The sequence below is a fragment of the Lineus longissimus genome, chromosome 13, assembly GCF_910592395.1.
Source record: "Lineus longissimus chromosome 13, tnLinLong1.2, whole genome shotgun sequence".
In the NCBI taxonomy this organism is placed as follows: domain Eukaryota; kingdom Metazoa; phylum Nemertea; class Pilidiophora; order Heteronemertea; family Lineidae; genus Lineus; species Lineus longissimus.
This window is the reverse complement of record NC_088320.1, coordinates 6,766,057-6,788,159: the sequence shown is the minus strand read 5'-3', so window position 1 is coordinate 6,788,159 and position 22,103 is coordinate 6,766,057. Positions and strand designations below refer to the sequence as shown.

The 22,103-nt window shown below is 40.8% G+C and overlaps 2 protein-coding genes across 5 annotated transcripts in view; one reads left to right on the top strand and one right to left on the bottom strand.

Moving 5' to 3' along the window:
• LOC135498030 (FMRFamide receptor-like) overlaps nucleotides 1-18,022 on the bottom strand; it is a 154,013-nt gene extending 135,991 nt beyond the window's left edge. For all 4 annotated transcript variants that reach the window (XM_064788161.1, XM_064788159.1, XM_064788160.1 and 1 more), the window contains exon 1: nucleotides 17,757-18,022. The gene's annotated coding sequence lies outside the window, so the exon portion shown is untranslated. The remainder of the gene's footprint in view (nucleotides 1-17,756) is intronic.
• On the top strand, nucleotides 664-8,877 carry LOC135497580 (dentin sialophosphoprotein-like). Its single transcript, XM_064787337.1, has 7 exons — nucleotides 664-823; nucleotides 1,781-1,918; nucleotides 3,362-3,443; nucleotides 4,287-4,404; nucleotides 4,736-4,876; nucleotides 5,494-5,612; nucleotides 5,931-8,877. Exons 2-7 carry the CDS (start codon nucleotides 1,785-1,787, stop codon nucleotides 7,878-7,880), a joined length of 2,544 nt encoding a protein of 847 aa, XP_064643407.1. The 5' UTR covers nucleotides 664-823; nucleotides 1,781-1,784; the 3' UTR covers nucleotides 7,881-8,877.
• Nucleotides 18,023-22,103: the final 4,081 nt, after the last annotated feature.

Here is a 22,103-nt window from a genome sequence, read left to right as displayed (position 1 = left end):
CGAAAAATATTTACATCTTCTTCACCACGTCCAGGTAATGTCATCGCTGACATTTGTATGGCTGGCGGTGCATAACCAAACATCTGTGAATCTGAATCTTAGATTGTGCTTCTAGGAGAAGCCATACACTTTCTTTGAAAACCATGTTTTGAACGTTTTTATAACAAACACAGTTTTGCCTTCCGTCAGCGGTTACTGCCAATGTGACATGTATGTGCAGCGATGCAATGCGACTGGCCCGTATACACACTATATGTTCAAGCGTTATCAACATACTAGGACTGGGTACCAGTTACAGAGTACCAGCTCTAACTGGTCCCCGATCTAAAGGGTGTCCGAGAATTATTTTCCCTCACACAATGGATACACAAAGATATTCTATTGTGCGAGGGAAAGTAATTCTGGGCCACCCTGTAGATTAATAAGGTCGTCCAAGATTCCCGACAAATTCTCCCAAAATTATTGGCTTCAGAAATCAGACCTAACAGACAGCTGAATTAACAGTCAACAGAACCAGGCAAAATCGATGCATTGGTACAAGCGCGCATACCCTCCTAGATCAGGAAAACAATGTGTAACCAATTATTGACAATTTAGTCATAAACATGCGTACATTCAACGAATGATTGGTAGTCGGCTCAGATTGCTCACATTATTGTAATTTAGATAAACATACAAGAGAAATATCAAGACTTATGATTTATTCTGAGGTAATTGTGGACGGGTTAGAAATTGTTCCCCTTTGTCGAAAATCTATATATGCCTTGGTAACCTAAACTGGCCCACCATTTCATTCGGAGACACCCATTCCAGCTGACATTGGGTAAGTGAAATTCTCATTTTTTGTTCCTTCTCCGATTTTCAAAAGTCTTCGGAGCTGCCTCATCTTGCAGTCGTGAATATCTTACAGCGAAGCAAAGTCTGCTACCCCTGGTGTTAAGGTAAATGTAGCCCCTTGAAGAACCAGTCACACTGCAATACCTAATGACTCCCTAAGTTGAATGGTCAGAGAAACCCGTGACTATAATCTTAGTTTAATTTGCATTAGTCCTGGTAAAATTTGAAAATTGATAATTGATTCTCGTTCGAACCATAGTATATTAGGGAGTTTCCGTATCCTTATGATTACGATTACGATTACGATTTCAAAGTCGTAATCGTAATACTCTCAAAACCGGCATGAACCAGAAATTTTGTTTCCGCATTCACACCAACGACTTGGTGTACTGTAGTATAGGCCCTATATTCTGCTCTCATGCTCTGAGTGCACTTTTCTCGGCGCTAAAACATGATCAAAATCGCCGTTGATCACATTAAATGCAGTTCCTATGTTTGACATATATGTTCTAAAGTATTCTTCAATGAATATTCCACCTTGAACTTGATATGTAGCGTGGAAAATAGGTTTTTCGCTAATCCATGTAATCGTTTTTCGACTTACGAAGATCAGCCGGAATCCTCGTAAGAACGAGACGAAAGTACCATCGACGATTTCGCTGCGGATGACGTAGCACCAAAAATCGATGACGTCAAACACAAATCGTAATCGTAATCGTAATCGTAAGCGATGCGGAAACTCGCTAAGGGAAATATGCCCGTAAAACCTGAGTACATCAATTGCCCCTCCCCCCTAACCACACATTGAAGAGACCGCAAACATTTTCAGGGTTACATTGGGTCAGCCAGTGTAATCGTGGCTGTTTGAAGAGGAACTTTGAGGCTGACCGGGCCTTACATGATATATCGTGCCTCCAGTGACAGAAGCTTTATATAATTTCAGCGCAATGAAGTACATCCTAGGTCTCCTAAGCCTCCTGGCCTTCTCGGCCACGGTAGAGCCTTGCTGCTTCCCAGACCAGATGTCTTTCAATTTCTCCATAAGCATGAATACATCATTTGTGAAAGATGTGACTGGAAGGTGAGCATACACGGGTTTTCGAATACATCTTTTGTACCTGATATAAATGGAAAGTGATCATCCTCGGGTTTTTGAATACATCATTTGTACCTGAAATAAATGGCAGTGAGTATACACGTGTTTTTGAATACATTATTTGTACCAGATGTATATGGAAAGTGAGCAAACACGCGTTTTCTGAATGCTTGTACGTCATTTGTACCGAACATAATAGAAAAGTGGGTATACATGTGTTTCCTAAATGCATCATTTGTAGTAGATATAAAAGGAAAGTGAGCAAACACGTGTTATTGAATATATCATGTGTACATGATATACATGTAAATGGAAAGTGAATGTGCACGTGTTTTCTGAATACATCATTTGTACCAGATATAAATAGAAAGTGGGCATGCTTTGTCAAGGTGGTATTTCGTCAATGTTGAATATGGCAGGGCGCACTCCTTTTTTCAATCAGCACAGAGCACAACCTAAAATGACGTTTTTAGTGGATGTTGAAAACGATGTACTAAACTTAGTCTGTTCTTTTTTTGATGAATACGCAGAATGCCACTGTGCGGTGTTCCTACATGTATCCTGCCGGGTTAAATTTTGTCATTATAAAACAACTGCTTGCGTTTAGCTACGTGCAGAATTCTACCCCGGAGAATATACTGAAATCAATCGTGTTGAACATGCCAAATGTTTTGAAAAAGCTAATTGCTGCATTTACCTTGATATGACGATGAGATCATTTTGAAAGAGAGATAATTAAACTCTTATGATGACAAATGATATAATGATATAATTATTGACTGAACATCAGCATTCAGTCATAATCGACACATTTTCCTATTCAGAAGACATAACAATTATTTGTCCTGAAACATAGGTCTATTCAAAAAGATAAAATGTCGCTGCATGAATGGCGACTCATAATGATACATCAGTCTGGCTGAAACTGTTGGTAATAACCCCCTAATTAGGTCGAAATAACATGTTTAGCTTTGCTGGTTGTACTTGATCAAAGGTATTTTTGAGGACAGATGATGAAGCTGTCCGATGTAAGCCCCGACTCACGTACACGTACGATGGGCGACCACTAATTATGTGTCGAATTAGTTCATATTTTGAGAGAACATATTTTTCTACCCGTCGATTCCCCATTGAAAAGAAAAAAAACAAGCAGTGTCGAATGTCTTTGAATCCCATCATCACTGAGACAAAAATATATTAAAGCAAGTCTGAGAGGAAAAACCGCTCATGTCTAAATCAGTGAGTGGGTAATGTGAAGAGAACTTGGGATTAAGCAAACTGAACCACTTCAATTTCACAGGCAAAAACGTGACATATTATCTAGTTTGCATTATGAATGCTTTTCCTCAGGAAAAATCGTTTACAAAATGTATGCACACCGTTTTGGCTCCTGGAAGCTCGTAAAATATATCACATTAATTTTTTCAGCGGAGCGATCGACTTCGTGAATCAGCGCCTAGCTGTCTTCATTCCTCTATTCGCTAAGAGAATTGTGGTAGACCTGAGCAAGGTACTGTTATTTCGAGAGCGAAACGTTATTACACCCTTTAAAGGGGACTTTAGGCAGGAGCGGGGGGGGGGGTAAATGGACATCTTCGGGTGACTAATATGCAAAGGACGGCGCCTGGGTCTTGTCTGATTCACGACTAAATATATTCCTCCCTCGTACAAGCGTAAATAGTTTTGACAGACGTACCACGAGATGGGAGGATGGGAGAGACCCCTACTGGCGACTTGTGTATCTTTATCTTGCCTTCTTAGCTCCTGCCCTTAGAATCTCTTTAATGATAGGAGGATCTTGAATATGAAAGTGGAACAAACCATGACAACATATACACAGCGGCCGTTCATATTTCTTATTCACAAATTTGTTGTTAGAGTCATATTATGCTATAATTATTAGCTAGGCTATGTAATGCACTAATCTACAGTACGTGTACATGCCCTCACCATTCACAGACCATGGGTCTTGAATGGGTATGTATGTTTGTGACATGGTATGTGTATTTCACAGAGAGCGTTCTATACTTAAGCTAACCGTTGCAGGTCAACTGTGCAGCCAATAGAATCTCGCCGCCCGACATGCCCGATAATTTTTGTTAATCACGAACTAGCAGGTGCATGTACTAATTGGTTTGAGACGGGCATTTGTAATCGTACCGTTACGTGTTCGCCAATCAGGGTTAACTATATCGTTTAACGCGTTCGCCAATAATGTTAACTATTTATTGGAATTATTATACACTGTACTAACACATCCAAATCTCACCATGAACGTGTGGTATTCCTTCTCTTTTTAACTTCTTTTTGTCACCATAAACATGATAAACAAAAGCCATATTCTTGTTTACAGCAACCAGGCTTCCAAATAAGCGAAGTAAGAATTGCTGGTGCTAATGGCAAGGATACTGTAAGCTGCTTCCAAAGTACTGTCAACGGAACTGTAGGAAGTGCATGGCAGTGCTTACTAGGTAGGTTTTCGGACGACTTCCACATTGACCACACGATGAGTTTTTTATAGCAAAGAGGGCAGGTCCGATCACGTCACAAACGGTAGTTTGCTTCTCGATCCAATGCTACCATGCGCCAAGCACATGTTTTTAAAAAGAACTATAGCTAATTTCAGTGTCAATATCATTCATGGACGTAAAACCCGCGAACATTTTCAAAGTGTCTTGCTTCCACGAATTGTTTTTCTTTAGAACGAGTAAGGTTATAGTGTGTTTTAATTTCTATGGCGAGTTGGTGTGAATTTACCAAAAATGCCTCGTCATTAGATTAAATGAAGATCTCTTTTTTCAGACAATAGTAAATATTTTACGACTATAAGTGGTGGACCAAACTACGTGGTGAACGTTCCCGAACTCTTCGATGGACCAATAACTATGCAGACGGACGAATGTCTTCCCATTGGGGCCGACGTATTGTTGAAGAACGGCCAAGGTAAGTGAGGTCAGAATCTTTCAATAAAATGAGTCTGGTCACGGCAAGTTTCCTGTGATCCCGCAGCTCTCTTGGGCTTCATGGAAAGACTCTGATCAGGTTGAGCATTTTAAACGAACAGCTATAATGCCGTTGCATAGTGTGTCATTATCATCAAAATGAGCAGGTATTTTGCTCAAAACTATCCTAACTGAAAAAGGCCTTGAGCTTGATTGGAAGGATGAACAATGGTTTTCTATCTGCCGTTTTAGTGGATAATGAAGAACGAATAGTACCACACCTCAAGCCCACTGTTAATAGCATACGAAATACCCTTAATTCTCTGAAAAGCCAAGTCTATCAGAACATCCAAATAAGATACTTATAGAACAAAGGTCTAATTAGTTTGTATATAAATGTGCATGTACGTTCGTGACAAGATTATTGAGCAATTCTTGGTTGTCGAGTTTGGGAGGCCTTGATCAAGTGATCACTGTACATTACATACATTTCATTGTCGTTCAACAATGAAGGATTGGCTCAATGACGACAGGGAAGGAAATTCAGCCTTTAAAATGGGTGACTTCAACTCAAAAAACCAAGTGCAAAAATTTCGATTTCATACTTCATCGTTCCAGGAGATGTCAGCCCTGGAATCGCAATACAGCTCAAACTCAATGCGTCGAAGACTATTGACAAGGAAGCCTTTGAAACTTCGTGTGAATTGACTAAAGTGGAAAAGGGAGATGGCATTGTGGTATGTAGTACAGGCGTCATCTTCACATGACGCAAGACTGTCAGTTAGAAGCGAAGCAAAATCTCGACAGTCAAAGTGCTCTTAGTTGTTGTCCAACAGCGGAATGATTCATTTTGTATACTATGCTCACACAACCGCTAATATTCACATTATCTCAACCAAGAGTGTGCAGCTTCTGTCTTTTTTTCTATTTTTTTAGATTAGTAAAATAGGGAAGGGGTGATTCTACTATGCTTAGTTCGGGTTCGGGGTTGTTGAGTTTGGGAGGATGGAATATTGTAGACGCTATATTTATATTAGACGCACATTTTTTTTCAGATACCAACACCAGAAGAATTGGTCATGATGGGACAAAATGCGGCGGCCGACTCCAATGGCAAATCACAGGAGGTCCAGAGTAACGAGGACAGTAATCAGTCCACTAGTGACGAGGGCTTTGGTGAGGTTGATAGTGACCAGATTAGTGAAAAGACCACAAGTAATGAGAGCAGCGATGAGAGCTCAAGTGAAAGTGACAGTGACAAGAGCTCAAGTAAAAGTGACAGTAGCGAGAGCTCAAGTGAAAGTGACAGTGACAAGAGCTCAAGTGAAAGTGACAGTAGCGAGAGCTCAAGTGAAAGTGACAGTGACAGTAGCAAGAGCTCAAGTGAAAGTGACAGTAGCGAGAGCTCAAGTGAAAGTGACAGTAGCGAGAGCTCAAGTGAAAGTGACAGTGATGATGACGACAAAAAAAGAGCCACCAGCAATAGTGTTGACGATAGTGATACGAGCAGTGACGAAAGCTCAAGCTCAAGTGAGAGTAGCGAGAGCTCAAGTGAAAGTGACAGTGACGTGAGTTCAAGTGAAAGTGACAGTGATGATGACGACAAAAAAAGAGCCACCAGCAATAGCATTGACGATAGTGATACGAGCAGTGACGAAAGCTCAAGCTCAAGTGAGAGTAGCGAGAGCTCAAGTGAAAGTGACAGTGACGTGAGTTCAAGTGAAAGTGACAGTGATGATGACGACAAAAAAAGAGCCACCAGCAATAGCATTGACGATAGTGATACGAGCAGTGACGAAAGCTCAAGCTCAAGTGAGAGTAGCGAGAGCTCAAGCTCAAGTGAGAGTAGCGAGAGCTCAAGTGAAAGTGACAGTGACGTGAGTTCAAGTGAAAGTGACAGTGATGATGACGACAAAAAACGAGCCAACACCAAGAGGCAAATGGACAGCAAACATGATGAAAGTGACCGTGACGTAAGTTCAAGTGAAAGTGAAAGTGATGATGACGACAAAAAAAGAGCCACCAGCAATAGTGTTGACGATAGTGATACGAGCAGTGACGAAAGCTCAAGTGAAAGTGACAGTGACGACAGCTCAAGTGAAAGTGACAGTAGCGAGAGCTCAAGTGAAAGTGAGAGTAGCGAGAGCTCAAGTGAAAGTGACAGTGACGTGAGTTCAAGTGAAAGTGACAGTGATGATGATGACAATAAAAAACGAGCCACCAGCAATAGCGTTGACGATAGTGATACCAGCAGCGACGAAAGCTCAAGTGAAAGTGACAGTGATGATGACGACAAAAAAAGAGCCACCAGCAATAGTGTTGACGATAGTGATACGAGCAGTGACGAAAGCTCAAGTGAAAGTGACAGTGACGACAGCTCAAGTGAAAGTGACAGTAGCGAGAGCTCAAGTGAAAGTGAGAGTAGCGAGAGCTCAAGTGAAAGTGACAGTGACGTGAGTTCAAGTGAAAGTGACAGTGATGATGATGACAATAAAAAACGAGCCACCAGCAATAGCGTTGACGATAGTGATACCAGCAGCGACGAAAGCTCAAGTGAAAGTGACAGTGATGATGACGACAAAAAAAGAGCCACCAGCAATAGTGTTGACGATAGTGATACGAGCAGTGACGAAAGCTCAAGCTCAAGTGAGAGTAGCGAGAGCTCAAGTGAAAGTGACAGTGACGTGAGTTCAAGTGAAAGTGACAGTGATGATGACGACAAAAAAAGAGCCATCAGCAATAGCGTTGGTGATAGTGATGCGAGCAGTGACGAAAGTTCAAGTGAAAGTGACAGTAGCGAGAGCTCAAGTGAAAGTGACAGTGACGAGAGCTCAAGTGAAAGTGATGACGATGATGATGACGACAAAAAACGAGCCAACACCAAGAGGGAAGATGCGAGTGACGACGATGATGATGATGGTGATGGTGATGATGATGATGATGGCGATGACGACGACGACGACGACAAAAGGCGTAATGCAAAGCAACCAATAGTCCCATATTAAAGCTGAACTTACAAAGAAAATGTATTTTGATGCTATGCTACAAGCAGTCCGTGCGTGACTTCATTTAATTGATGGAAAAGAAATATATAATTCGAAACATTGTAGCAGTACTGTCCTACAATATCGCCCTGTATAGATTTTAAGATTGGCATATTTTTTGTCATTTGTATCCAGTCAAAATCACAAATGACATCGTGTCAGTGGTGCGTCATTGACGCGCTACCCAGCGCGTAGGTCGCGCCTAAGTCGCACGTAGGTCGAGTACTGGTGCATCATTGGCGCGCGTCACTAACGCAAAGCAGGACCGATGTCAATCGTGATTCAGACCGTACTTTTGCTAAGAAATGAGATTGTCCCAAAACGTGAGGCTACTCATTGAATATGACTGATAAGCATTCTTGCTGCGTTACCACCGAGTACATCGTGCTCATTTCCCTTGACATCTTTAGACAAATGAGTTACCCACAAATAATTGAAAATTCACGTGGTAAAAATGATCTCGACATACTCGCCCCATTCTGTTCATAAACTTGGCTATTTGTTTAGAAGAAGTGTCGATGATGCCATGCTGATAAGAATGAAGACTAAATATAAGGAGTTATACATGACATTTCTGGTATCGTTTTCAAGTGGTTTCATATAAATTACTCACAGCAAGTGTGTCATAGAACTCCTTTTATTTACGATTTGTTTTGTAACCGGCATACGATCATGTAGAATCAGAGTCATCCTATTGACGACATTGTAAATGCTTCATTGATATTTGCCAAATATTGAAAAATAGCGACTTGAAAGTATAGTATTGATGTTGATACGAGGCAAAGCCTGCTTAGAGCCACTATATTGCTGACAAAGAACGCTTCTTAACTGTTCGAGATGAATAAAACTGGAGGATTTCTAGCACAAGACGTATTATATGTGAAAGAGCAGACACGCATTTGCAATACACGTACATGTATTATTGTTAAGAAATCTAATAAATTTCAATGTATGCTCACCAGGGACCATTGTCGTTTCTTTCTGTCTCATTGTTTCAGGTGGATTATGTTACTTCTTTAAAAAGGACACTTCCAGGGTCAAAATCCAGATAAGACCCCTAATATATCGATCAAAGGTCTCATCTTTATACTTGTTGGATTACGAATCCGCCGGGGTTCATTTTTTGGGACAGTCGAACAAATATAAAAGCCCTGACGACTGTCTTCGACACATTTTTTTTTCTTCCCCAGACCATAAAATAGAGAGAAATGAAAAATATTTTTCCTGACGACCAATTTCAACCAATTTTCATTTTTTAAGTCCCCCTTGTATGATCTGAGACTAAAATTGATACAAATAAGCATGTTTTTAATTTATTTCCCTCGCCCAACATAGATTTTGAGTCTGATGGATTTTTTTTTAAATTCCCGCCCTATATAGATTTTGAGACTGAAGAAAAACATTATTTTTCTTTTTTTATTTCCGTCCCACCCATAGAGGTTTTGACTCTGAAGATTCGTAATCAAACAAATTTTAAAAAGTGTGGCACATTCCAGCAAGATTCTTGTATGATTCTCAACTAAGATATCAACTAGGAATTTTACAAGAATTTGAACAGTAGATGGCTTACAGTAGGCGTTTCGGGTATATGCGTTGGGAGTTTTCGCAACGCCCCGTAACCCCAAAGTGAACGTCTATCTCATTGTTCGACCTCCCGATAATGAAGTCGAAGAATGGGATAAGCGTTCACATGGACGTTTCGGGGGCTTTGCGAAAGCTCCCTTGTGACAGAGGAATTAAATGTTTACAGATCTTCCTCTGCAAAAGCTTAGTCACCAGTGTGCACTTGGCCGAGAGGCCAGACCCTCAACGAAATCTGAATAATAAAAGTGATGCTAACTAGAAACGAGGGATGTGTGATGACTAACAAAATCCAATTCAATTCCCTGTACCGACTTTCTCAATGAATTCTTCAACAACGACAGATCGCATTACTTTCCTTCTTAGGACCAAAGAGAATATCGTGAGCCGTAATATGCTATATTTGCCTGCTATTTCATGATACTTCAACCCCAACCCCACTGACACGGGAGCAAACCTATCTAGATCTGGTATGGTCTGGTCTTTTCGGGTTTGTTTTTTCCCCGTGTAAACAGCCTTATTTTGTACGAATCATCGAAGATAAAAATCGCAATCGCAAAAAGGCCCGCGACAAATTCGCAGTTTACAGTTTGTAATCAACATTCAACCATTCTTAATGTAAGTTGGTTACCATAATGGTTATACGTACCATCAGTCATTATCTAATGATTTTATATTCAAATGGAATTTATATATTTGCTCGATCTGGTATTAGAGAATTCAGCAAATTCGTCTAAGATTTGATCAAAGGCTGAATTACCTTTTTGCTTCAATTTTAAAGGTGCCTGCGCTTGCTTAATAGATTAGTACAGTCATAGTCAGTATTCACTCTGTTAGGTTAGATTAAGTTAGTTCAGATTGATTTATGAGATAACTTTAAATGAGAAACCCTATTTCTAATAGAATAGAGATAGTTGGCCCCTTCCTTAATCCAAATACCATTACTATAAACTCTAATTTAATTTTCCGTCAAATTGATAGGCTGAGCCCTTTGAAGAACAAGTCGAGTAATTCCTTTAGGGAAATGTGTTAAATCCTTCAGTATTAAAGCGTCAGTACATCGCGTTTAGAATTTTTCTAAATAAGTTTAATTGCGAGTTCTTGCCGAGATATTGCCACATGAAATGCATTTAAATCAACTGTTCGCAAAGGTAATGTTCTTGGCTTGGTGACATCAACCAGAGAAAAAAGGCATCCCGTTCTCGGATCAAAATCGAAACCTCTCGAGTTTAATGACACCAAAACCCGTTCTGTACAGCATTACCGTCGGTACAAAAAATGGCCATTTCGAAGGCTGCTGAGGCTCAGTGCTAAAGCCAATCAAATAAAAACACAAATATTCTTCAACTAAATTTTAAAAAAGGTTCGCTTTAAAACGGAATACTACGTTTATTGATGCGATCACGGGAAATGTTGCCGAGTCGCAAAAGGTTGTTAGGTCATTTGCCGTTAGCCAACTACACGTGTGGGCGCCGTGCAAGAATTCAAAAAATGCACGCTACGACCAGACTCTTTCAGACTCTGCTACACGACGAAGAGCACTTACATCTGATTTAAGATCATCACCGTGGCAATGATAACATTACAGATCTAACCACCCTCTATAGCTAGTTGCTATAAGTCTAAACATCGATAATATGATTATCACTATAAATATGATCTCCGTGGTTGCTTTTTTTTCGCGTTACGTGTGATCTCTGCTAATGAGGTCCCAACCGCCGTGAAGGCGCACATCCGCTAGCTTGTCACTTTCGCCGTAAACGTATTGATTTTCCTGTTTATGCTCTTTTAGGTGAGGATGCGTTGCTTTTTGCTGTGGTCGAGGCAGTGATGGCGAGGTTGTATACAACAGGCCGCAAACACTGCTGCGGATTTGGTTGCCTCAGCTATTCTGACTTTGTGATGCGGTTTCTTCCCCAAATAATTGTTTGTCGAGACACTGTCGGGTTTACTTTTTTGTACAAACTGTACATCATGAAAAGTCACTGTCCTACTTTATAAAGCAACTTTTGAATGAAAACCGACAGGTACCACAATCTCATTGGCCCTTAAGCGGAACGAAGGAACCTTTCGTCAGGCTCTTGTCCTTCAGATGTATTCATGGTTAGTAGTGCGATCACACTGCAAGCTGAGTGTAGTGTTCATTCACTCCATATTCGTGCTGTGCAATCGCTCTGTTGGTATGTATTAGCTGTACTGTACACTTGTACATGTACAAGCACGCATGCACTTAACTGTGTCATTTTGACGAGCAAGGGTCAAGTCATTTGTAGCCTGCCATGAAGCGATGATAATGTGACGAGTGCACTAAGCTAGATCTTTCCCATTCCCTTTCACTTAAAGAGATCCAGTCGTAGCACGAGTCTTTATTTAGACTAGCTGAACGTGGGAAAAACAACTAAATTGGAGATTAAATCTCATGCAGCTCATTGGCTACATAATCTATTACCTTAAGGGAACTGCTAGCATTTATCTATGGAAGCTTATTCCTGCCCAACTCCTTCATTTTTATAACCGTTTCGCTAAAGGTTTTCTTTAATGAGAACGAGCGAAGAGTGGTGACACTCGATGCTATACGCATATGAGATCATCAAGCTCGCATTCTTGTCTTATTGGCCGTCTCATCAGGAGCGAAATTGAATTAATTGCGGAGACCTTGTGAGTAATTGAATTTGGCTGTCAGTCTTGTAATTGTAGCAAGACATGGCTTTGGGACATATCTACACTTACAATTTAATCTACTTAAAATTTCAAGAAAAAGATAAGGGAAGGGAAAAGGTTTCATTAAGAGCTATGATAATTTATGTGATAAAAGACACTGTTCGGGTTGAGACCTGTAATTTTGTATGATGAGTTGCTTTTGCTGATTAAAGGGGTGAGCGGATTTCTCCTTAATTACAGTTTAAATGCTTCTTTTCCTGTTTCGATCAGTAGTAAACTCTTCTCCTGGAAGTTTCCGTTTGTACTTTTATGCAAATGTTGTATCAACTCTAGATACTAGGAGAAACACACAGTATATAGTGTTTTATTATGTTCAGCACGCTCAACTTTTGTCGCTGAAAACTTTTCGCACCTTCCGAGTACAACCGTGATTGGACATGTCGTCACCTCATTGCACGGCGCTAAATTCATTGCAAGATCCGTCGTGCTATCGGTGTTATCGAGACCGACTCAACGACGTCATAATGCAGGTTCTCACCTCCGCGCAGTTCATCGTCAATGCAGCGATCCGTACAAACTTGATCGCCACGCAGAAGCCTTACTTCGGACGAGTCGGGATTATTGAAATTGGCACGCATAATATGTATCATCAATGCCTGGAAGGTTGCACAATAGACATGACAGTTTTGATTGCTTGATGAACTTGCTCATCATAATAAGAAATCCAACGGGAGACAGCTGCTGTCATTCATAACATGAATACCTTAAGTTTCTATACAGTTCGCACACAACAGATTTCAGATGAACACATGTGCAGTAAACATGGTAGATTTAATATTTTTCATTGTATATGACTGTTTTTCAACATGAATGTTGACAGATAGGTCTCTCTGATTAAACAATGTCACGGGCAAGTATCTACGTGGTGAACTTCGGCGCCATGTACAGATTGAATAATTAATACGATGTCTGTCAAATATACTTCAGTTCTTAATTCTGCTTCAAGCGCGATGTTAGGGTGGAAGAGTGTTCGACTTGTGGGCGGAAGGCCGTTGTTTTTTTTTGTCTTTGAACATGAATACGGATACCCTCAATACTACCCTACAAAGGTCAAATGTGACTGAGAGAGAAATTATGGTCAAAATTGAATAAACAAAATAGATCAATGAATGATACGTAACACTTGATATAGCGGCCTTTTCACTGAAAATTTACCAATTTGCGAAATCTCTCCAATTACAGAAAAATCTCACAAACGACTAGCTTTTTTTGACTTTAGTGTCATTGAGACATCTAAGTAAAACGTTGAATTAATTTTTTCATCGTTAATGTTACTATTGAATGACGATTCGGAATGATTCTGCACCTACCACCTGTTGTGAGGAACTACCTTACATTCGAACTACAGTGCAATCGTTCTGACCGAATCTGCCCTTAGAGTAATCGACCGGAAATCTAGTCCAGCACATAACGATATTAAATCTATTCAGCTAATTAAATCAAGGAAGTTTCCTCGAAGGCGGGAAGGGTGTACATCTTCCTAGTTAATTGCACTAACTGGCGTCCAGGGCCGTTAATCATTGAAATGTACTGACGGTTAATTAGCACTCCGTGATGAGAGCTGACAAATTTCCGGCCATTTTGTACCGCATACAACTTAATGACCTACGCAACCTGGGGGATGTGATTGTCACGGTGGATTTTTTTTCCCTTCTATTTGGGAAGTGTAGTGCTTAATCAAGTTGCACTTGACGCCAAGACTATTACGCGTACACCCGGTGCAAAAGAAGCTGTTTCACCTTGCAATGGAAATTCAATTAAAAGAGTTTTAAACACGTAGGATAGTCTTAATTATGTGTGGCTCTCATCAGCTTCCTGTAATGCACTTCTTTCAAACCGGTCTTATGTTGTTGAGAAAGTTTTTCCGTTACCCGGGCCTCATCGTTTTGGAATTGCTATTTCAAAAGAAGCACGCAGCACAAGACGGTTATCATAACTTCTGAGTCCAGAGCACCTGAAAGAAAAAAATTCGCCCTGCTCCCTGCATCGGACAATACATGCTAGTACACCAAAAACAAGCCATTTGATGAAGCAAAACACCCTCAGATTTTCAAGCCCCTTTGCCTTTCTTTCCGTACAGTACCATCTGTTGATGAAGTGGACTATTCATTGATTTCACTCTTTTCGGGAAAAGTGGCATGCCCCTCTCTTGACTCTCAGCATTGTATTGACTATGGTCTTATGTCATCATTTATATCGGTACATTTATTGAGCAGTATAACGGTAACGAAATGACTTATGTTTATTTTCGGGAAGTGCCGTTGCATGAGTGAGATGCTATTTACTAAATACAGCAACGCGAAACATAAACACAGCTTCGCTCATCGATTCACGTTAAGATGCCGCGCTATTTCATATCAACGAAACCAATAAGATATTAGAGATTATGATGGTTGTTGGTTTTCTTTTGCGAGCGATTGTAGCTGCGGCATCGCATAATTGTCTTTACAGATTAGATCCAAATAGTTTAGGATGAAATGTTCTAAACCTGGTGTAACTATAAATGTTGTCTGTGTTTATTCCCAACATTCCAGTGTTTCCATAAAGCAGAGAGCGAGAAATGCAATGATTTTTAATAGCGGAGGGGAAGGGGGAGGGGCTCTTTCATAAGAACAGATGTATCAATCTATCGTTGAGGGTGTTCCCAAACAATGGGGGGGGGAGCGGGCGGGGGGAGCTTGGGCTTTATAAGAACAGATGTATCAATCTATCGTTGAGGGTGTTCCCACTCAAATACGTTTACACCCGGCCATCTAAACCATACAACCTTTTCTTTCTGATTTTATCACAGATCTGCGCAAAAGGTACTGTAAAGGGAACGCCCATGGATTAATTCTGCACTCGTTACGTGCCTGACGAGGCAACTGGGAATTATAATCCGCCAATATCGTAAAGGCTAGAGCCTGTTAGTATTTAACTCAAAGCTATTAGAAAAAAATACTGGTTTAATCACAACATATGACAAAGACAAAGCAAACCAATACGAAAAAAATGCAAATTCTTGAGTGCATATATTGATATGTAGTGGGTAATGAATGTCACTTCAAACAGGAGCAGACGTGATAGACAATGCGAGCATGCCTTTTGACCGGTTTGAGTATAATTTTAAGGAATAAAACAAACGGGAAGGAACAAATAATGACTCCCATGTATTTTATTTTGAACCAAATGATGAAGGTAATTAATAGAGCGGCAACAATGCGTTATGCCCGCAGCACACTAGCCGCCAACTTCGGCGTTCACTGGCGTTTTTTGCCGCAAGAGCCCTGAACGCCTGAAAAATCCCTAGTCTGCTACGAACGGCGTCGGCGAACGCGACTTGCCGCCACTTGCCGCAACTAAACGCCAAATATCTAACATGCTTGCTTTTTGACGCGTGTCGCCGCGTTTGAACGCAAGAAGAAGCCAGGTGTGCTACGGATTGCCGCCTGAATTGGCGTCGGCGGCGAGGCTATGGCCAATCAGTATGCGTCTTGATGTCACATGATTTCAAAATGGCAGCCTAAAGTTGCAGAAAAGACGCTACTGGACGCCAATTCTGGGCAGGTGTGCTCTGACCGGGATCCACTGGCCGCCAACTTCGGCGTCGAGAGGCGTCAGCTGAACACTTCTTGTCGCCAAAGTTGGCGGCTAGTGTGCTGCGGGCTTTAGCATTTTTGTCATTCGTAATTTGATCACGCAATACCTTACACTTGGACGGGAATTCGGCCAAGGCTGAAAGGTTGATTCAGAGTGTATCGGAAAGCAAGAGTACAAAGACTTCTTGTTACAAATTCTCCGGCCGTATATCGTCCGCTAAAATAATCGGCCTGATGTTTACAGGTTTCTCTCCTTTGAAAGCCCAGAAGAGAATCTTGGAAACAGAAGGCAGACGCATTCATGATCAGCCTACGGTATTTGGCCATGCCAAGGTCACGTTGATGTGTTGCTTCAAGGGACAAAATCAGCGCACCGTAGCCTACTTATAGGTATAAGTATCATTCTATCCATCCTGAGTTGTTTCGATATAGTTTGTGTTGTCTTTGGATTGTTTTGTGCGTTTTGTGGGAAAATAGGTAACAAAACTTTCAAAAGACCCGCAAATTCTGGGAAAAGTTTATGTTTACTGATGTTTGGACTTCGTCTGCATCTACAACCTTTGTTAGGTTTATACTTGTCATGCTAAATCTCCGCGTCTGCCTCGAAAACAATAGCTGGGAGCCGATGATGCCATCAAGTGTACTAAAGAAGTCAGTGAGTTTATCAAACCGGCTACTGGATATGTTGAGATCGCCCCTTTACTCTGTCGCGATGATTACTTATGATATTTAGTTAGGCTTTTGTTTCATCACTACCTGACGAATACCGCTATTTCATCAGTGGCTTTCAGCATGTGTTTACATTGTACATCACGCCGACGTGATCAAACTGAACTTCATACCGCAATTCAAACAATGCGGACGGATATTTCGAGTCAAATGAAATCATGATTAATTAAAAGATGATAACAAATCTGAAAAACTTCATGGTCGTAGTAACATGAAATCAAAGACTACATGTATATACTATGACTCTCAAATGTCCTTGGACGAAAACGGGTAAACATGGCAATAGCGAGCATGCATATATAAAGAGTACTAACAGACGAAAAACTAAGTTCTTTGGATAATTATAGTCCTGAAATTCATTCTTAACCGACTCAATTCCATCTTTATGAAGTCATAGTATTCATTCTGAGACACCCTGTGACGCTATGATTGATGATGCTGACGGAATCTTTGATCAAAGGTTGATTACTTTTGCGCAAAATCACAAACATCTCTACTGATATCGTCACCAAAGAAAACATTTCCTTTTTACAAACTTGCCAACGGTTTTATCAAACGACATCAAGGCCATAACCTTTAGTCACACGCAAAGTAATGAATGCTTCAGGAGGGAGAAATACTTTAAAAAGATTCGGTATTCGCTACAGTTCCCGATATACCTCAGTTCATGAGTTTGTAACCCGAAACATGTAACGTTTCTTAGATTTTCAATAAACATGCATTGATCTTTTTTGATACGCCGCTAGTTTTTTTTCTAAGTTAAGATTTCACACTGATCAAAGGGAGTTTGAAGATGAATTTATTTTTTGTAGAAGCTTTGGGAATGTCGTGAAATGCCGTAGAATGATTGTTTGTTTTAAACATTGGTTACAATATGATTATATTTAGCTGTTATAAGCCTTTGTTGATTTATGAGTGTTTTTATCACATAAATTTGCGTATTTGGTCGATAAAACTTCTTCCAAATAAAATGATCGTTTTTATTTTGGTTTTTACTCTCGACTGTAGATGTCTAATTCAATTTGTTCACGGTTTCAAAACTGTGAGCTACTAAAAGAATTGTCACACCTTTATACAGTCATGTATCTACAAAATCATAATGCATGCAATTAAAACCGATTTTGTAAGGCCTCTTATCATTTGGAAAGCTCTCTAATGATAATTTAATCCATGACGACTCGAAGCGATATAAAAGAACGAAACATCAAAAAGGAAACTATAATCCTACCTTGTTCCTCAAAATATAATCCTTCAGTGGCGTTAGTTTCTAAATCCAGTGTCTATCCAACCCGACAAGATTCCATGAGTAAACACCAGCAACTGATGCAGATTCGTAAAAACAGTTTTAGATCGTTACTGACACTACTGAATTCCCACTTAGCTTTGCATCTCTGAAACGTAGCGTGTATTGCGGCAAAGTTTCGAACTACATCTGTCACCACGAAGGCTTCACTATCGACTGAACTATTTCGCACATGTTGTCAAGACTAACTTGACTTTCTGCTGCTCATGGCGCCACTGGGTTATCGATTTCAGCACTTCTGTCGGCCTTCAACGTACGTATTTCTCCATACTGGTCTTTCGAACATTATTGACTGCAAAAACGATGCGATGGGTGAGGTCAGAAATCGTTTTGCGCGGCTTATGCCAACTTCGGAGAGTACCATGCCCCACAGGATGTATTCCAAATATGGAACCTGAAAAAGCGAACAATCATGAGACCGAACGAGGCTGTAGCAGGAAGCTATCCTTGTTTCGATTGGCCCATTGAAATAGACTCTGCTGTGCGATGTGTTGAATTTAACCTAATTTTGATGGTCAGACTACCCTGTGCTATTTTTAGGATTGACCAGACGTTCACCAGGTGCATGCCCTGTGTTATCGGTCAATCAAGTGTATGGTGACTTGTGCCGCCAGGCGCAACGTGAAAATAATCTTGATACATGCAGCATCCTGAACCTCGTGGTATTATACTCACAGTATATCTTGATAAGTTGCATTTGTGTTCAAGATGAACATGCAGTTGCATTGTATTGTCTTCGGCCCTATTATCACTGAATGGAGAAGTGGACAGCAGCATCAGAAATGGTGATTGTCATGGTCCAGGGAAGTAGAAAATCTTGTGCCGAAAATAATGATTACTCATCTCGCGATATCGCGATTTCTCATCTCGCGGTTTATAATAAACCGTTTTGCTCAACTCTACGAAGGCAAACCGTTGGATGATCAGTACTGGTAATAGATTTGGTGATTACGTCATACATTGATATTTGAAATGGACTCGTCGAAGTCTTTGTCTAGGCATTTTGCATGGGTATATGAGGTACACAGACTATAAACAACGGAATATCCCTATGCAAAGGCCCCGAAAGTGAACCAAGGAACGCCGTGATGACTTCTATTACTGTTAAGTGACCTTGGTACACGAATATGGAATTTGTTCACCTCCACGTTTCAAGAAAATGTCGGTGTGTAATGATAGTACACCTTTTGGTGAAGATAGAAGCAGCTCCCAATCAGAGTTTGTTCTTTATTTCATTGTACTGGTCAGGTCAGGCTGGCTACCTGCCACTGGTAGCCCTGTAATCCAGTGCCACCTGTTTCAGGTGGGTGACTAGAAATCAAGGTTACTAGTCACTCAGGGCGGATGAGCTCGTCATAGGGTCAACGGCCGACTAGCTTTCCCCTAGCATTGCCTAGCGGAAACTATGTCTCCCAGGTAACTAGACACACATGTGACTGGTCACCTAGGAGTAACTGGGTAGTCTGGGCTCTTCAGCCGGGTTATGGCAACCAGACTAGGAGACGGAAACTCCGATATAAAACCTGACCGAAGACGGAGCGCACCGGCCATACTGGCGTCTAACCGGGTACGCACGCATTTACAACCTAAAATGCCCCCTAAAATGCCTTTATTTCATTGTAATCCCGACCAAAAATATCCGTGCCAACTACAGAAGTACATGCACAATTTCATTTCGACTCTAAAATGGCTCTAAAAATTTGACTCAAAGTTCGTTTTTGAATTTCATTCAAGATATCTTTGATGTGCTGCTCTAAGGAGAAAATTAAGAAGCGACGCAGGTGCTTTACGACAGCAGTGAATTAAAGCACCCAATTAAATCTTGTTTTAACGAGCCGCTCTATACATATCAATGTATAAGATGATGAAGTGTTAGCTACGTCATGCAGCACGGTAAAAATAGTCCCCGAAAGCAGATCGTTGGGCACGGTTAGTCCTCCAAACGAGGTCATATGAGAATTTTTACTCCAGAAAAGCCGATTTAACTTGTCTTCTTGACAAGTTTTGACATTTTCAAGATACTATACGTTTTGCACATTACCTCGCAGTTTATAGAATTCGGGCCAAGCCAAATACACGGTCTATTGTCTTTAAACGAATCCCGCTCACACCTGGGCCTCAATTCCCATTGTTCTACGGTCTTGTCAAATGGTTGACAGAGCAAATCTTAATTACATCGACCTCAACATTATACATTTCGTGGAGGATCGATCTATAGGCCTTCACCGGCAAGGTACCTTTTCAGACAATTGGATGAACTATGTTGTTATTTGCACGTGATTTATAACCTATAGGGTGCTCGATCTATTCATCGGGGAAGTACGTCATAACCATGCATTCTTAGTCCCAATTTCCACCCACAAGGATTCAATCAACATCGACATACATTTCCCAGGATCCTTTCAATAGCGCCTCCCATTCTCCGGCGCCTGCCAAAACTGTCGTCAGCTGGCCAGAAAGAAGCGAATCGCACTGAGGCACCCAGCATGATGCGAAAGTAATGAAACAGTTATGGCACGATAACGCCTGGTCAACGACAAAAGAATTGTGATAGATTTGTCTTAAATGCGAGAGAGAATTGCCACCGATCATGTTAAACACGGTGGGGGCTTGCTTTTTACGCGCCGGGGTGATACATCGAGCTTGCTTCTTGACGGTTGAGTCGTGAAAGGCATTTTCCATAAAAATTGGTCTATTATACTTTCCTCCGGGGGTAAGGGTAAAAGAAAGTGGTGTTTTCATTGGCATTAATCATTGTTGGATGATATAAATCGGTAGATATCCGACATGCTGACAGAAGAATCAGCCAAAGACTTGAATGACAAATTTGTTTCTTCCCCAAACAACTCGATAACGTACATTAACAATGAATGCATGCTGTCCCGAGTGACTATACGTCTCTCCGCTGAAACATTTGCAAACAAACGCGTGTTCGACAACCAATAGTTGCATAACAATGGCTCCTCCAACGACTTCCTGTTTTATTGGCCAATCAGGAGCCTTCAATCTTGTTTCACCGGCACAATCTTCAGAATTGACCCAACCAAAATTGACTATTAACGTGAAATATTTGGTCGATTTCGCTTATGAGTGAAGTCGACAAAAATGTAGATAATTCGTCTAGTGGTCTGGCTCCTACTTAACAATCGCATGTATTTTTTGTTGTTTTGGGCCACATGGTACTGAAAATAGCCACTGCGGTCATGACGCTGACATTCGTAGAAAACATATAGCCTCAAACAAGACGACTGAAGAGTAGTTAGTTTCGCCCCGTTGAAGTGAGCAATTAATATCCGCTTCTGATAAATGCGAGGCGTTTTTGCGACTTGACCCGAGAAAAACTGGCTATGACACTCTAAAGACGTATCATTTTTCTAGATCAGCTGCTTGTGGTTAGGAATTACGATGATGGATATTTAATGTGTATTCCCGGGGGGTTGCCCAAAACATTCGATCTTGCGTTCTTCTTTCAACCACCAACATCGAACATCGGAGGGAATGACAAAAGATTGTTTGATCTTGCGGGGAGTTTTTGCTGATCCTATTAGTGAGGCTGGCCATGTTAGTGACTTCAGCAACGTTTGCGCCATATGACACAGATTAATGACATCAGCGGGCTTGCCGACGAAAGACAATGAAAATCACGTTTACCAACCTCTTTAGGCCTAAAATCGTTTGATACAAACCCCTCAGCTGTTCTATTGTGTTAAAAAGAAGATCATTCTGCTCAAATGGAACCCAACGATAACCAAATCTTGTAATGATTGCATTGCACTGGAGATACTCAGACTTGTTGATGGTTGGTGTTAAAAAAACATTTGTCACTTTTGATTTATAATAAGTTCTAAACTACTACTGTGATAAAGACAAAATTTTAATAGTATGTAACATACACCCATCAAATTTCCTGGTAAAGTTTTGGTTGCGTAATGAGTTAATGTGGTTTTTTAACACCTAGTATTATCCAAAATCAGTCTTTTGAGATCAAAGTGTGCCGGGATAAGACCATATTTAAAAAAAATATTATCCCAGTTCGTCAGACGAAGGGAAAAAATGATGGTTGTGAATGCCCTTCGAAGCCACCAGACACCGCGGTACCTCAATAAACATTATACATTAAGAAATGTCGTGCAAAACGTTAGCACGAACGAACACTTTGTCGACGACCCGAAGAGAAGACACACCTGTTCACGTTCCGTAAGCACATTAAGGTTCTACTCATTTTTAATCTAATTGAATGGAATTTTCCCCCAATCGAAAAGAAAACTGCGC